Source organism: Callorhinchus milii, unplaced genomic scaffold, assembly GCF_018977255.1.
Source record: "Callorhinchus milii isolate IMCB2004 unplaced genomic scaffold, IMCB_Cmil_1.0 Scaffold1, whole genome shotgun sequence".
NCBI classification, from domain to species: Eukaryota; Metazoa; Chordata; class Chondrichthyes; order Chimaeriformes; family Callorhinchidae; genus Callorhinchus; species Callorhinchus milii.
This window is the reverse complement of record NW_024704742.1, coordinates 119,205,544-119,223,945: the sequence shown is the minus strand read 5'-3', so window position 1 is coordinate 119,223,945 and position 18,402 is coordinate 119,205,544. Positions and strand designations below refer to the sequence as shown.

Sequence of the window (18,402 nt, the reverse complement as noted above, 5' to 3'; positions counted from 1 at the left end):
TGCTCGTCCCTCTTTAGAGACAGCAAGGTCTCACTGCAGGTCAAGCTTGCGGCATACAAGAATTGTATGCAAACAATTAAGCAGCTGGTGCTGAGTAAGCCTGGCACATGAGATTGGACTTGGACCCCGAATACCAAGGTGGCTGGCACATCACAAGCTGCCTGTCCTGTAAAGGTCCTCCCAGCTTGCTGAAGGCAGATGTCTGCCAGATACCTGTTGCGACAGCTGCTAGGAGTCCAAGTTCATGTACACGCATTCGTACATCCACGCCTGAAATATTGACATTGGAATAATCTGAGTTCTTTCGCATTTTATGAGTGTTAGCTAGAACAGTAATATTTCAGATTTGAACCTTCATTGAAATAGTTTTCCATGAAACAGAGAGAACTATAACTTTTATTCTTCACGTATATAACTTCCCAGTAAAAGAAACCCACATGGTCGCAAAGCGTAAATTTGAAAGAAAAAGTAGATTTGTTTTCAATCCTGGTTTGACCTATTCCTGCATGCAGCAGGTTAAATAATTATTTCAGTTTGATTGCTTACATATTGTGATTTAAAACTTTTAGCTTTGCTTACAATTTTGTTCAGGAACTATAGGTAAAATATGGAATTGTTTTAAGCAATTTAATTCTAAGATACAGTGTAACCTTGATCTGTCTTTAATAATTCATTTTGACTTTTCATGAGAATTTACACTGTATTTTCCACTTTTAATTTGAAATGGTGCAAAAATTACTTTCTTTTGCATGTTACATTACACCAAGCATTTCACACATCATTAATTTTGCTTTTCAATGAAGGGCCTGTGGATAATCAAGGTTTCATTGTATTTATTTATTGACCTAAATCGTCTTTCTTGCACACTTGCATCTTGTGACTGTGCATGTGTTATTACTGCCAATATGTCTGTTGCCTTCAGGTTCAAATTTAAATAATGCAAAGCAGGTTCAAATCTGAAATATTATTTCCTTTTAAGAAGGCAGATAGTCATATATGGATGTTTAATGCCCAAATAAGTTCAGCTTATTTGAATACAACCGTTTGAAGTTTGTACACTGTACCTTTGCCGTGCAAACTTTTGTCGTATTAAAATCTAAAGTTAAATAATTAATCTACACAAAGTTACATTTAATGGCAAAGACAAGTAAATGTCACTTTCAGGAAGTATACATTGAGATATTTAAAATATGATTTTTGGTTACAAAATTGCTGTTTAAATGAATGTTTGTCGGTATAAAAGTCTTGCATCAATCAGTGCTTCCAAAGAAAAGCTTACTTACAGTGACTAGAGCTTTATAGCAAGCTTCTTGGCAGCATGGAGCTCTATGAAAGTTCAAAATTGAAGCAGCAAATGTTGCATTTCCTAAAAGGAAATACTACTTTGGAAAATATGTAAGACCCAGTCTTTTATCTGTCTCCATCCACCTCACCTCTCGTGTTACAAATGGGCTGTATTTGTCTGTAGAAGTACATTAACTACTAGTTGAATATCTGTTTAGTGATGGATTCTGCATTCACTTACTAATTTTACAAAGCATTGTAATTTGCTGGTATGAATTACTTGATTGTTATGAAAAGCTAATTACAGATCAAATTAATAAACAAATTATGTCTAATGATTCAGAATTTATTTTTACTATCAAACATTCAAAAGTTGTAATAAAACGTTTACATCTAAAGTTAGTGAATGCAGTTTTGGAGGGTGAAAAAGGAGAATGCAGTTCTTTCAGCTTTAAAACTTCTAAAGACGTGAGGGTAAAAGAATCAATGAACAAACTAACAGGCAATACTAAGTGAAATTCTATCAAAACACAAACTCCTTTAAATGTTTTTACTCTTTAGAAAAAGGACCCATGTACAAAGTAATGTACATAGAAAAGGTGCATGTGGTAAAGAATGTGCTATGCAACCATAGCTGTTCTACTGTTTACAATAAAACAGTATTCCGAAAGGGCAGTACCGTGATTTATGCTATTCCAGTAAGTTCCAGTTCCACCTCAGTTCAGTTTCCTGTTACAGTTTCTGTTTAAACATCAATAAGACTCCAGTTAGTTTATGAACTGTTCCTCCTGCTGCACTTAATATAGCCCTACATTTAGTTGCAAAAGAGATGAGATGCAGTAGCAGTGCCCTCATCTGGTAAGCACGGTAACTACTGTATAGTAAACCTCACATTAGTCGTATCATGTGCAAAGTATGAGTTACGTCAAACCTGCATAGAATATAACTCTTGAATGGGACTTGGGCGATTATACAATTTATACAGATCAGACTTGTACATGTTTACTATATAACAGTATAATAATATAGGCATGGAAATGTACTAAATTGCTTGGATTCAAATCCAAAGGAAGAATGGAGCAAGGAGATGTTTATGTATGTACACTTATTTTTCCAGGTTGGGGAAATAAATTCTTAATTTAAATGTAATTTCCAGATTTGAAACAATGTAATGGAATTATTTGGGGGGAGAAAGATGTCTGTGTGTTGTAGTGAGTTCTTAATATTAAAAGTTTATTTTAATACAACTTGTTTAGCAAATTCACTGCAAATTAATTGGGAGCAAAATTAAAATATTTCTGATACACCGCTTTTTTTTAAAATAACACTTTCATATTTTGAAAACCAATACCTCTTCTACATGTGAACTCTATTTTTAGCCCTTTTTGACTAGTTTCTGGACACAATTTTCTTCACATACTGCATCCAGGTGAGCCTAGACTATGTATCAGCAGGCTGTTTGACTGTGGGAGAGGGCATTATAGCTGACCCCAATTTTTGTCATGACAAGATGTCGATGGAATCCATGTAAGTGCCCAATCCAGCAGAGTATTGTTCAATAGTGATCCAAAGGTAGACCCTGGTTGATTGACATTGTTAACTCCTCTTTGTGCAATCAAGATTACTACATTTGATTGCAATGGAGTGCCCTCTTGTGTTGATGTACACATGTACATTAATTTTAAAGAAAGCTATTTGTTAGATGTTATATACCAATATATATTCTGCAGCTAGACCTTCAGATCGTACCTGCAAATGCATAAACTGTGCTTGTTGCATTTTACTAAAGTGCTCAACTTCCAGCAACAAATTTACATTCATAGAGTGCCTTTCATGTTGGAAGGACATGCAAAGCAGGAGAGCCTCTGTCTTGTCAACATTCAACTTAATACGATCGTGCTGACCAAACCTTGCATTTCTTTTCAACAGAAATAATTTAGGGGTGTTGGTGATATGTATTTACCATCACTTTGTGCTGTGTTTTTTTTTTAACCTTCGCAGTTTATAAATGACAGTTTATAAATATACAGTTTATTATTATTATTCATAAATGCCATACTTTTTGGAGGGAAAAATAGTTCAACTTCAAACTGCTTCTCGGGGGCCTATTGAGACCTATCATCTTGCTTTAAGCATGCAGAAATTTTGTATGAGCCAGTTAGCACATTTAGCTCACTCAGCTATGTGCGACCAGACCATGAATATCCAAATCATTATTTGTAATCCTAAAAATGTATAATTTTACCGCTAATTAAGTTTCCTAATTCATAAAGGTGATAATTTGGTAATATTTAGATTCAAATTATAAGGTGAGTTACAGTAAACTCCTGAAATATTGTTCACTCCAAAGGAAAAGGGCTCAGTGACTCTGGATCCAAGGTAACGATATAGGCATGAATCCTCAAGGAGCACGAGGAGGTGCTGTGGTCTGGAGGACCTAGAGCAACACACGTTGTGCCCGCATTGTGTGTCTATAAATGTGCTTATTTTTTTGTTTCCTATCACTTATTTCTGTTTTTGAATTGGAAATTATTCACTTCTCAGGAGATGTACTATAGTGTATTAAAGAACAAAGACATTTTCCAGATTAAATGTGAACACCAAACATTTTTATGTAATAAACAATTTGCAAACAACAAAATACACCATATTTTATTTTCAACATTACAAAAGATGGCAAACAGTCATCCCTACAAATGTACTTTCCCTCCCTAACTTGCAAGGTTCTGTAATTCACACAAGAGCACAGGTTCACCGGGTGAGTTTAGTCACTTTGCCACTCGGTCATTCTAGCATTATAATTAGAGTAATACAACTTAAAGCCACTAAGCAACTGCAAATCAGAAATTAATAAAGTAGCTCACAAAATGCTGTCATGATTTCAATCTACTTGGGGAAAATAGTCTGTGATAGTCAGAGTCAGATAGTCGACGTTTTAAAATCGCAAGAGTTCCCTGAGGGGCCCTGGCTTGGGGTACGCCTGGCTGAGCAGTGTCGGTTAGTTCTATCTGATGATGTATCCAATATTTTACTTACTGGGATGTATGGAATGTAACTTTAAAAGCAAGTGATGAAATAAAGGGAGGAGTCCCTTATTCACATTTTGCATGGGAAGCAGCTGGGATGTTGACAGCATGATGATAAAAGCCAGGGTCTTATTATCAGAAGTTCACTGTATATAAAGTTGAATTTTTGGAGGAGTAACCAGCTCAGCGAATCAGAATGGACTTTGAAGGTCTTCATCTGATCTGGTGATAAATCGCTCAAAGTCCCTTATCTATTGGAAGTAAAATTTAAACATTGTGCCAAAAAGTTTTTCTCGTGATATACGTGGTAACAAGAATAAAGTGCTTCGTGAATTCAGTCCGTACGTTGTTGCGAGTTTGATAGAGGAGATGCGTTTGCAATATTGACACAGAGCTGTAAGTCAATAATGCACATTTATTTAAGGTTTAAAATTTAAAAGCTCATGTTGCAGGTTTATTATGTTTAGTTCTTTGAAACATTAACTAAAACCTAATGTTTTACTTCTCCAGGCTCGATCCTCCTAGATTTGACAGAGCAGTTCACATCGCCTGAAGTTGCCCCAGCTATCTTGGTGAAGTTAGTGGCGGCTATTGAAAAAACAGGTAGGACTGATCAACTGAATTCATAACTTCCAGTGCCTTGGGATGTCCCTTTGTGCCCTGATGTGAAAGCCGCTATACAAATGTAGTTTTGTACGTTTGTATAAAGCTGTTGTCTCTTCAAAGGATGAGCAAAATTGCTTTGTTTTACAAGGGTGTGTAATTTTGTTTAGGCTACATTGATTTATGTGGAACCAGACTAAAAACAGTTAACTGATATTAATACTTATTGAGCTTGTGCTTAGGGGATTTCCAATTGATTATATAGTAGGTATCCTCAGAGTAGGATTGAAAGTAAGTTTAATGGATACTCCCAGTAACTGTGGTTAACTATTGGTTGCATTAAAAATAAAACTACTGTAGTTTTAAATTTGCTCTCTCCAATCCTGTTGGAGATCCGAGTCAGACATCAACAACCCAAAAATGTAATGTTTTCAAGGATGTTTGTAATCAGCTCTCCAAGACACTATCCTGGGTAAATGCAAGTTGCTTTTGTAAGAGTAATTCTCTTAGAGTAATTCTCTGTGATACATGGGGCTAACTTTTGAATATCAAAGTTGTCTAAACTCAGCAATTCCATTGTTTAACAATATAGAAATATTTTTAACAACTACTGAATTGCCTTCATTGTTGGTTTTATGACTGGGATAGCATGAATTTGAGGAGATGTAAAGCCATAGAAAATTGCAACACGGAAGGAGACCATCATGTCTGTGCTGTGACATTTGAAGCAGTGCAGAAAAAAAAATTACACTTTCCTATTAGTGTTGCAAAACATGATGTTTTCAATGACGACTTTAACCTCTTTCCCCCCTCTGTATGTGACGAAGTGTATTATTGTGAACTAATTGGCTTGGTACTAGCATTTTGATTTATATTTCATAGGTCTAGAGTGTGCCAATTTATACCGGACTACTGGATCAAGTGGCGGTGCTGAATTGAGACAGTTGTTTGATTATGGTAAGCATACTTGAATGTGTTCCTACGTGAAAATATTATGCTCCGTACACAAAAAGCATTCTAAAAATGTGCTGGTGTCCTTGCTACTTGCTGTGTAAGTGCCACTTCTCCTTTGCTGTGTACGTCCTCCATTTAACTGATTATATTTCTTTCTCTCAATAGGTTTTTGCAATAGGGGGAGGGAAGGGAATGTTATCAACTATATTCAAAATTGCACAGCAGCTTTTTATCTGAGGTTTTAAATTCACACCACTTCAGCATTTCATTTTTGAAATGGTTTTCTGTGGTACTGTTTCATCTGCACGGTTATCGGATTGCCACCAGGTGGCTGCCTAAAGGTGTGCAGTGTTGAATTAACTTAACTGTCTGCACATACCATTATAAATGTAAATAGTGGTTTGGCAAGAGGCCAAAAGGCATCTGATTTGGCTAGAACAATGTCCCATTAATAATCAGTATCAGAATTTCTTGTGCTCATTCCCTTCTTAATTATCTTTATGTGCTTAATACTTTGGAAGTGAAACTTACTGCTCTGAATTTCACTAGTTAGGGAAGGTGATACTTATTGACCTATAATGTAATTGAGCACTACGAAGTGCCCCTCATTTTATTCATTCTGGTGTAACCAACTTTCAAAATGGTTCAAAACCATCTTTACTTAACATTTGTTTTACTTGCAATACAAATGGTCCAAACTTTTTATTCACATCCAAATGTAGGTAAATCTGATGGATTGCATTATATATCATATTAAAATAATGATGAACCAAGGCAGTCTTGAATTAGCAATTGAAATTGTACATGCCCATATTTCTGAGACTTGGCAAACTGTCTGAATAATAACCAAAAGAAAATTCATCAAAGAAAACCTGTACAAACTAAGGGATTTTTTTTAAAAAAGGAAAGCACAAATCTTGGAAATCTGATATAAAACCAGTAATTCTCGAATTGTTTCAGAGGTTGATGAGCACCTGTTTTGTGCAAGGACGCTATTAGAACGGCAGGTTCCAGCAGCTCATGCACTTTGATATGTTGATGTCAGGAGTCTGATTGTACTAGCAGCAGTTGCCTAGTGAAAAATGTTGGTCTGAATTTGGAAAGTGTTATCCAGCTCCAATAGACTAAAATCCACCTTCCATTCTCAAATGGGAAAAATTGAGACGACTGATAATCTGGCTTTATTAACGCATGCACATGTGTGTACGCGTTTTAATATCAGAAGCCAAAAAAATGTTGGTTGCAACAAATCTATTGTGCACACAACATTGTGAATACTTTTGAGTGAAGTGCAATGGAATCCTGTTTGTACCCTAGCTTGAGAGAACTAAAAACATTGCATGTAATTATAGTGTATTTGTAACGTATTGGTTACAATACGTTACAAATACACCTATAAGATTCTTAAGGGTCTTGACAGGGTAGATGCATTGAGACTGTTTCCCCTGGTTGGAAAATCTAAAACTAGGGTGTCACAGTCTCAAGATTATGGGTCAGCCTTTTCGAACTGAGTTGACAAAACATTTCTTCACTCCGAGGGTAGTGAATTTGTGGAATTCTCTACCCCAGAAGGCTGTGGATGTTCAGTCCTTAAACATATTCAAGACTGAGGTTGATAGATTTCTAAAGGAGAGAGGAATTAAGGGATATGGGGATAGGGCAGGTAAATGGAATTAGGTAAGAAGATCAACCATGATCTTTTTAAATAGCGGGGCAGGCTCGAGAGGCCGAATGGCCTACTCCTGCTCCTTCATCTTATGGTCTAATCAGTGGGATGTAATTTGCATTTTTTTTAACAATGGCATTCCTTAATAAGGAATCCTATTAGAATTCCCATTGGCCTGCAGGAAATGTGCTCCAGAAGTAGGTTATGATAGAATGGAATTTCCACAGGACAAGAAACATACATCGGGTTGCTGCACTATAATCTTCATGACAGCAGCAAATTCAATCAACCCCAATCCTGACTTCACCTAACATCCACTTGTGTCCAATTAGCAATTATCACTATTTAGGAGTACCAATCTTGTAAGGGAGGCCACTAAAGAAATGGTAGCGTTCTACCTGACTGGCTGTAGTCATATAACTGCACAAACAAGAGATTCAACCTCAAATTGTTCCTGTCTGTTTAGTGCTTCACACCCACATCATTTATATTGATCAAGTCATCAAGTGAGCTCTGGTGGATTCTATTTATGGATTTCAGTTGTGCTGAAAGTCAGACAAGTTGTCTATAGATGCATCCCATAACAATACTAATGTTTTTTGTAAACATTGCTGTATGTTTATAACCGTGTAACTTTCCTATATATACCAGAGTTCAAAGCAGGAAGATGTCATATGACATACAGCTTGTTGAAAATATTTTTTGTATTATATGTATTGTTTTTAGATGCTGCTTCAGTGGACATTGAGCAGTTTGATCTACAGTCATTGACTGATGGATTAAAGCGGTACCTTCAAGACCTGCCAAATCCTGTAATTCCAGTGTCTGTTTACAGTGATATGGTTTATACAGCTCAAGGTAAGAAGGTGGGGGATTGATATTATTTGTGTTTGGAGTGGTAGTTTCCTTGATACTGAGACCAATTCTCCAAACAAAACCATCAAAACCTACAAAACCACTTTAGTTAGAAAATGTTTGAAATTAGGAAGAACATTATTGCAGACTTTTGACATTAGAATGGTGCTGTGTGCGGTACTCACTTCAGTTGTGAATGAAACAAAGGAGTGACATCAGAAGTTTTGTCTATCCAAACTCGGATTGTGACTCTAGAGAATGCATTTTGAGCTATGCACTAGAAGAGTAAGCATAGCAATGGTAAAAATTCAAAGTGATTATCCAAGAAGCATATATTTCCGTAAGTGCGATTCATCTAACCTATTGATGTCACTAGATTTATTTAGCATATTGGTAATGTTATTCCTTCTGAATTACCTCCTTTAAGTAATCATTAAGAGTTGTGAGTATATGTAAAAGTGTTATAATTTTCCTGTGTGATGTAGCAGTAAAAGGTTATGACGCAATTTTGATATGGCGCTCAAGTACTGAAGGACATATTCTTGCGGTTATAAATTCTTAGTGCTTTGTTCCAGTGTATGCTAGGCAAAAGTTTGAAAACATTTTTTTTACTCTGCAAAGAATTTTGGCAGCGAGCCTATCAAACGATTGCACTGCAGATATTTGTGGTTCATCTCACAATTCCGTTTTTACTAGCACAAGGCAGCTTAGTTTTATCTGCCGCATCTACAAATTACCCAATCAACTGCAGTATCAGTTGAACACAGACCTTATAGTATGATATTTTCAATATGTGTAGTCACGCAAGTGCTCTTTTCCACTCTCTATAGTACTTGAGTGGTTTTCTTTTCTTTCTACCACTGCTACATACTAAGTGCAGCCTGTCAATGATCTGAATATTTTAACTTTTTGTTGACTTAGTTTTTGATCAAATTTAGTAAATATTAATTAGTCTTCTGCCTTCACTGAATCCAGCATTGATAGTTTATTTCTTTGAACACAGAGGTACTGAACACTGAGGAGTGTGCACAGTTGCTGAGAAGAGCCATTAGGTCACACAACGTGCCTCACCAGTATTTGCAGACGCTTCAGTATTTGATCAAGCATTTCTGTAAGCTTTGTCAGAACTCCGGGAAAAACAATCTGAGTCCGAGAACATTGGCAGAAATTTTTAGTCCCTTGCTTTTTCGACAACAGGCAGCAAGGTATGTATATTTTACTCATGAGATGATTATTGTTTAACTAAATCCTTAATTTGCTTTATGATATAGTTCAAATGTACTTCCGTGATAATAATTTTAAAAGTAGATGTACCACTGTGGTATTAACAAGAAAACAAGTGTATATATTAAGGTACTATCATGGCTTCAATTGAGTTCCGCTAAAGATGGTTTGATTTGAATTCTTTCTTTGTGATTATTTAGCTCGGACACAAATCCTGAATACCATATAAAAATCATAGAGGTTCTGATAGCCAGCGAATGGCATGAAACACAAACGGCACCAGTACCCACAGCAGCACCAGGTAAGATCGGTTTAAGTTACATGCCTTGGATGGATGTTAGTTTCTGGCTTCTGAGCAATCCAGTTTTTTTTTCACTTTCTTTACAAGCATATTTAATCCATCAGTATAAAGTCCTGAGTGGACCTCCTGCACAATCCCCACTCCTCTGCCCACCAGTGTTTCATTCTCCTCCTTATTTTTCTGATACCAGGAGTTTGGTGAAATTAAATTGTACTTTTTTTTAAAAAAATTAAAAATCCGCACTTATACATGCTTGTTGAGTGTACAGAAATGTTGTTTCTGGTGCTTCATTTCTTTTTCTATTTTGGTATAAATACAGTGGAAAATGAGAGAGTGACGCCATTCTATGTTGAAAAATCTAGTTGCATGTGCAGGCATTTGTTTCTTGCCTCCTGATTGATCGAGATGCTTTGCAGGATATGCATTTTTGTAATCCAGGAGGCAAGAGTGTTTAACACTGAATCCAGATTATGGCTCTAGATCTTAATAGTAAACAAATAATAAATATTGAAACCAACAATAATAATAATAATAATAATCCTTGCATTTGATATAGCGCTTTTCACGTCGGGAGGACGTCCCAAAGCGCTTCACAGAACACACTGTAAAGTGAATTGACTGTATATTTGTGGGCGAACGCAGCAGCCAATTGCGCACAGCAATGTCCCACAAACAGTCGTAGGTTGAAAATGACCAATTTATTATTATTTTGTTTTTTTGGAGGGATTATTATTAGGCTCTGTGTGGAGTAAGGAAACTTGCCCAAGGTTTCGCGCTGCCTGGAATTGAACTCAGGTCTCTCGCTTGCAAAGCGAGTGCTCTATCCACTGAGCTACAGGACTCCACTAATTTGACATCATTAATTGGAGTGACTTCAGCATAGCTTACTTTGACAGGGGTATTATACCCTCCTTAAATCCATGCATAAAGCAAGGACAATGGTAGTGATATCAAGTTGCCATGCTGGTATCTCCGTTAGTGTAGAGATGCATTTACAGGGATCATGATTATCCAGCGTACTTCGGGGTAACTGTTGTAACTGAGTTGATCAGTTTATCTCTGTATAACAGTGGTATGAGGGGGTTATACTACATTACATATTCCTGGGTGGAGTACAGGCTTCATAATGTGTACAGTCTGTGTAGAAGTTTTTTTTAATTCAATACTTCAGGATTCAGTACAGGTCACTACAGATGACTTGTGTAAGCTTTTATGCTTCGTCATTACGAAATATAGTATGTGGACATATTTGGTGCTTTGACTTTTGACTTTTCGTAAACTTTAATATCATAATGCAAAGCAGAATTCACAGAATTAACTGACTAATCAACTAATTTATTTAGTCATGTCCCTGCAATAGTTGTTTTATGATGTTCATGTAATCAAACAACGGCTTCTGCTAACCCCAAATAACTCTGACCACTATCTCTAAACACCCTCAGTAGTTATAAGGAATTGAATGCATGTTGGATCCTGACATGTAATATAAATTTATATATTTTATGTCTGCCCTGTCAATATGTTGTGAATATGGTGGCTACTGACCTGTGAATATTCATGAAACATAGTTCACATGACCTTATAGCCTTTGATAATGGACTAAATTAAGAATCAAACTTTAGATTTCAAAGGCAAAGCGGTGTGTTGGGTTTGCACCACACTGTCATAGCAGTAAAGAACTAGGATTTGATCCCTTTGGCGATTAATTCTCAGACATTGACTGTTATGTTGCTGTAGGAATGTGTCAGAGAGTATTGGGTGCCTCACACCTTTGCATGTCTCCAGTGACTGACTTAGAATTGCACCTGAGAGCAGGGTGCCTGCCTCTTCAACTACAATTATTAGTGATTGAGAGACATTTTATAAAACATAAAATATCACTGAAAATCACACTTTAGCTGAAGTAGAGGATATTTCAAGGGTGTCTGTGAAATGTACATTTTTTACTTCTCAGTATAACTTCTACTTGCAAGATGACTTGTCACAAAGGGTTATCCGGCCTTCACTTGTGAAACATAATCTGTATCCCATGGCCCATTTTGATACTCTCGCCATACAAGTCACCCTCGGCGAAGAACAAATGTATTTTAAGTAGCAATAATTTTATAAGAATCGCCTAGTTAAACTGAAATACAGAACCTTATTTAAATGCTGTATGTGTGGAACTTTCCAGCACAGATGAGGACCATTCAGCCCATCATGTATGTGCTGGCCTTTTGAAAGAGAAATCCATTCACTTCCATTTGCTTCCCTTTTCCCCATTCCTCTGCAAATTACTCCTATTAAATATATCTAGTCTTGAAAGCTAATCTGGTTTCTGCCTCAATCACTGCTCCTACTGTTAATCTTAAATTAATACTCTCAAGTTACCGACTCAGCGACCATTGATTTCTCCCAAGATGATGGGTAAATACTGATTACTGTAAAATGAAATTGTGCATCTTGAAGTACTGATATTATTTAAGTTACTTAAACTTAAGTTTACTTTTTCTTTGAATTGTCTTCTTTCAAGTCTGAAGAGCTGTAGCTTGTCTAATTGTTGCTCATAGTCTGGGCCAATAGAAAAATGCGGTTGCAATTTTTCCGTGGAATCCGCTATAAACATCTCCTACAAACATCCTCTACGAACCTGTAAAGACAGTGTGATGACCCTGGGTCTCTTATCAGTTAACTTAACTGTCTCACACCACAGGCTGCCGTAACTCTCATACATTATATTGAGGCTTGACCATGCAAACTCCGTGCTTGTCGGCCTCCCCAATTCCTCCCTCCACAGACTGTAGATCATCCAGAACTCTGCAGCCTCTGTCCTCTCTCACAGCCACAACCCTATCATCCCCTTCCTTGCCTAACTCCACTGGCTTCCCATCACACAGAGGATAGAGTTCAAGATCCTGGTCCTTACCTTCAAAGCCCTCCATGGTCTTGCTACCCCCTACCTCTCCGACCTCCTAACCACCTGCCATGCTGTTTGCTCCCTCCACTCAGCGGGCTCCAGCCTGCTTCACTTACCCCGCCTTGCTTGCCCCACTATTGACAGGTGGGCTTTCTGCCACTCTGCCCCCGCCCTCTGGAACTCCATCCCACAGTCCCTCCGTCTTGCTCCCTCCCTCCGTCTTGCTCCCTCCCTTGCCAACTTCAAGACCACCTCAAGACCCTCCCTTCGACCGTGCTTTCGATCTCCCTGCTTCTCCCCCCTGCCCTCCCCCACCCCGACCCTCAGCTCGGATCCGTAACTCTGTCTGTCCAGTGCCTTGGGCCGTCCTCTCGATGTGAAAGGCGCTATACAAATGTAATTTTGTTGTTTTTATTGTTGTTATCACCTGATCAATATTTCTTTCGCTTTCTTCTCTCCCCCCATCCCCATTCTAAAATGCCTAGCATTTGGAAAAATCAGTAAGTAATGAAGTGGGAAGATGGTACTTTGGAATGTGTAAACTGAATCACTTTTGTAGATACAGCTTTATAGATAACTTAATAATAAAATAATAATCCTCGCATTTGATATAGTGCCTTTCACATCAAGAGGACATCTCAAAGTGCTTCACAGGATTTACTGTAAAGTGTATTGACTTTATTTGTTGGCAAATGTGGTTTTGGAAAACATAACATCAGGACACTTTGCATTTAAGCTAAACCACCTGCCTAAACTGGAAAATGAGTATCTGTTATAAGATGCCTCATTAGAGTGTGAGTTTGCTCCTGTGGACCTGCAGTTACCAGAAGTACAGTAGCTTTCCAACTTGCTAGGTCAGCTACCAGTGCTATTAGTGTTCACAAGAGCAGACGTAGCTGATCTGCCAGTTTACTGTGTGCTTCCCAGCCGGGCCACAGTAAACTGGTGGAGTCATGTCAGCTGTGACCTAAAACCCCAGAAACTGGACCATTTCCTTTGTTGCCATTTCTTTTGTGGACCCATTGTAGAGGATTGTTTTATTTTGTGGAACCATTGTAGAGCAGTGTCTAATTTTTGGGCCCAAAACACTGCAGTTTTGTATTTATCCTGAAGAGGGCTCCCAATATTAAGTGGAAAAAATAATAATTCTTGTATTCGATATAGTGCCTTATCCTATCTGCGAGACGTCTCAAAAGAGCTTCACAGTATATACTGTAAAGTGAATTGCTGGAAACATCAACTGTTTGCGAATAGTTTATGTTGGGTTTCAAGATTAACCTTTTTACCTTGTAGATGATTCTTTGCCTCACCCCTTTTTTCCACTTCCTTCCTCTCTACCCTACCTCCCTCTCCCCCTCCCCACACACACACACATGTTTTTAATTAATTTTCACATTATTACACCTCTATAAAGTGTCTTTTGCTATAAGTCACTAATGTCAATGTGGTTTTGTTCAGCTGATTGTAAAATACGATGGCCAAACATATATGTAGCAGTAGCAAAAACAGCGAGCTGGGAAAACTCAGCAGGTCAGGCAGCATCTATGGAGAAAAGAAAGTGAGTCAACGTTTCAGGTCCACGACCCTGTAGCAGTAGGCTCATTTATAGTAATACTTTTAAAAATCAGACAAATTGCCCACTATGATTTCAACCCAGTAACCACTAAAGGAAAGTATGCATGTGTGGACTTTGGATGAAAACAGCATCAAGCTTGTTGTGATGCCTTTTTTTCGTTGTTGTTTCTCTCCCCCCAGCATCAGGTGTATGTCTAGGCAAATGAAGGATAGCCACTTGTTTAGGGTATCTAAGGGCTGGCGGGAGTCGTAGAACCACATCATGGAATGAGTCACCCCACCACAGTCTGAATCACCACCTTCAGGAAAGGAAGATAAGGGGAGAAAAAGGAGGAAGTTTATTTTTGACCTGTATGGAAATACTGCTGCAGTCCTCAGCCTTGGGAAAGCTACTCAGCTGTGGTGGTGTGTGAAACCGAGAGAAGGATCATACTCTTTCAGTTCAGTACTTTCTACAGTATATTTGCAGTCATTGAGGGTTTTAATAGAGAAATATGTTAATTGTTGCAGTTTTGGTATAATGCCTTATCACATTGAAGCGTTAAAGTGCTTCACAGAGTTTTCTATAAAGTTTAGTGACTGTGTATTGGTAAGTGACCGTGGTAGCCAATTTGGCCCTCAAACAGTCATGAGATGAATGACCCAATTTATCTGGGAATTGTTGGCCAGGCCATTGGGAGAAACCGCCTTCCCTTTTCGAATAGTGTTATGGCATCTATAATGTCCACCCATCAGGCAGAACGAGATGTTGATTTGACATCTTATCCAAAGGACAGCACCCTGACTAATACAGCACTTCCCCAGCCTAAAATGCGAGCTCAAATTGCTACATGGAGATCTGAACCCACAATGTTCAGAGTCAGAGGTGAGAGCACTATCAACTGAGCCAGGCTGACGCAGCACCTAGTGTCGGGTGCAATCCCAAACTGGTGGGAGGTGCAGTAATTAAGAGAATCATACACTTTTATGGTGCTTTTCACTCGATAAGGTATGTCCTTTTAATGAATGGCTTGTGACATCAGCATATCTGCGTGCTTCACAAGTAATCACTGTCAGTACAGTATCAATGATTTTGAAGCAAACCAGTGGATTCTAATTTTTAAAAATGATTTAAAACTAATTCTCAACACCTTTTTCATTATCCTATTACTATTGTTGGTGAGCTTGGTAAATATGAACATAAATCTGTCTCCATCTAGTGTCTTGGCAGAGAACTAACTAAAGAGTTTGAGTATCAGAGGGCCCTTAGACACATGATTTTTTGGTTGAGAATCAAATGCTGAACCACTTATGGTATCAGGTCCAATTTAGTCTTGCTTTTAATTTTATAGAACATAAAAGTGCACATTGGTTTTGCAGGTTTAAAATGTTTATCTGTTTTATTTATTGAATGGAAAGTGCTTTACAATCTCGTTGAACTTTACCTCTGGGTAACTCACCACGTGGGCATTTTTATTATTGAAATGCACTTTGGGGACTGAAATATGAGCCCTTTAAAGTAATGCAGAGTTGTCTTTGTTCTGCACCTGTAGTCTGACCTGAGGGGATAGATGGGAGTCAGATTCTGAGCTGGACTACTAGCAAAGGAAAGCAGCTCATAAGGAAGGCTTTGATTTCTATTTCCGTTGAACCAGCTTAGCTGCTTCCTGCATGTGGCTGCTTGAGATGAAGTAGTTTGCTTTCAGTGATTTTAATGTTCAGTTGTAGTGACTATTTTAGGAACGTTGGTGCCTGTAAACCAAGCCTGTCCCTCAATATGTTTTGCATCAAAAGTACTCTCATGACAGCTTTCCCAGGTCTCTTTATGCACAGCTCTCACTTCCCTCCCCACCAGCAGAAATCTCTAACTCAGCAAATATTTTAGCCTGCCTGGGTTAATGTTTAAAAAAAGATCTTTATCATTAGTTAATTCCAGACCACTGACTGTGCTGTAAGTACTGAACTTAAGTTCATTTTTTAATCATTAACTTTTTGCTCTGCAAAGGCATCTGCACACTCATTGCAAAGAGTTCATTTATTAATCACATGAGTTTTTGGACTGGCTTATCATAAGAACCCTGCATTCAGATGCAGCGACTGGTCTGTTTAAACTGAAGTTACCCTCTCCAGCATTAAATGTACTCTGAAATTACTTGGAAAAGACAAAAGACTTCGGTTTACAATTGTTTCGTTTCCAGTTGTCCTGAGCTATATATGCTATTGTAGACGAAGTGATGAGGAAAACGGCATTAGAATAGTTGAGCAAAGCTCTATCGAAACAGGAAAGCCACATTGAAGATGCATAATATAAAAAGTAAGTTTGATTCCAAGTATGACTTTTATAACTGTAAATTATTTCATTTAGCAATGCAAGATAAAGTGTTAATTTTCTTCCTCCCTTTAATAGCTGGCACCCGAGCGCGTCACACATAGGCAGTGGAAAATCACCTGTCCGTCAGTTGTCCTGTCTATGCTGGCTTAGCATATGGTGTCGCAGCAAGCTAGACTGGTTTGAGTTGAGCATTAACCTAATTGTACAAGTATAGGCATCCATGGTTTGACTGTTTTGGTAAAGCCCTGAAGGGATTAAATATTTCCTGCCCTAGTTGCAGAACTCCAGATTTTTATTTGTAGTCAAACACTGTAAAGTTTATTTACTTTAAAATCAAAATAAGAAGCCTATAAGAATTTTTCTATGTGGTGATTAACAGAATGCTGTGCAGAAACCAGAACGTTTGATTGAATTTTACCAGTGCTTTTATTAAATAAAAAAATTAGCAGTTAACTATTTAAAATGTCATATGCATTGGTATAATGGATGCGAATCCTCTTGTTTATTTGCTGCTTCTTCAGAAAGCAACAAGTGTATCAGTTATTTTTTCGTTTAGTTAAAAAAAATAGTGCTTTCTCTCTTCTCTCCCCCCCATAGATTTCAGTTTCCTCCATATGTATTTGTAATTTTGTGTTCTGATTTTTCCTTTTTTTGTAAGCGTGGTGACTAGAAATTTGGCAAAGTTAAAATTAATCTGTGGAAATTTATCAAAAGTCATTTTAAAAAGTCCACCTATCTTTGATTTAATTTTTGTAAATTATGACAATTATGTATTTGGTTTCATTTTCATACAAGAAACGGCAAGAAATATTAGTGATCTACATTTAGAAATCATAAATTTCAGTGCACTGGTACAGTGGTCTTGATGCACTTTTAAAATGTGTTCTACTTTTGCTAATGATATTAGGCTTGCTATCTAGGATTTAAATAGACTTAAAATACAGTGCAAATCCTTCTAAATGTTAACACTTCTTGGAATGAGCTAGCTGCCTGTAATGCCAGATGCATTGATAGCCTACGTGCTGCAGTTCAGATTTTGTCAGCTTGCCAAAGTGGGACGTACCAAGCTGTAAGCATTAGACATGAAATAGGAAATTCTTGAGCTTTCATGTTTGCGGTGTTTGAATCTGCTGTGCATTTGTGCTTTTGTGTGTGATTTTATTTTATGGTCAATCTACTGAAGTTTGGAATTGATACATAAAAATAAAGTGGTACTGAAACGCCACTGAATATAGGAAATGAAACAGGAGTGGTCTGGTGACATTATCCTGATTGGATTGGCTGTGGAGTATGATGTAAGAGGTTACAGTGCAGCCCTTCATAGGTTTTAAAATGAATTCCAAGACACCATTATAGAAAGACTGCATTTCTTCTTTTGACTGACCCCGAGCAGTGATACCTGGTTTTAATGTGCAAGACAGTTTGGAATATGGAAGAAGTAGAACTAGACTATTCTAAAACAGAAACTTACTGTGCTACAGATTTGATGTTTTACATAGAAATGGATCCACCAGGTAATGCTGCAATAAAATCCAAACCCTGGTTTTGCTCTGTGTATGGTGTGTGTGTGTGTGTGTGTGTGTGTTCAGACAGCTGTGGGTGTTTGTTAATTGTAGCTGGTCAGAAAGTTGTCAAATGTATTATATTTGCCTTTTGAGAATCGGGCTGAACACATTGATTATCAGGAATATATAGTTTATTTTTCTC

The 18,402-nt window shown here is 37.6% G+C and overlaps 1 protein-coding gene across 1 annotated transcript in view; it reads left to right on the top strand.

The window, feature by feature from the left end:
* Positions 1-18,402, top strand: part of LOC103177781 (phosphoinositide-3-kinase, regulatory subunit 1 (alpha)) — a 77,839-nt gene that overhangs the window by 50,808 nt on the left and 8,629 nt on the right. The window contains 5 exon segments of the mRNA XM_007892102.2: positions 4,821-4,913; positions 5,796-5,870; positions 8,260-8,391; positions 9,392-9,593; positions 9,813-9,913. Coding sequence (XP_007890293.2) covers positions 4,821-4,913; positions 5,796-5,870; positions 8,260-8,391; positions 9,392-9,593; positions 9,813-9,913 — 603 coding nt within the window.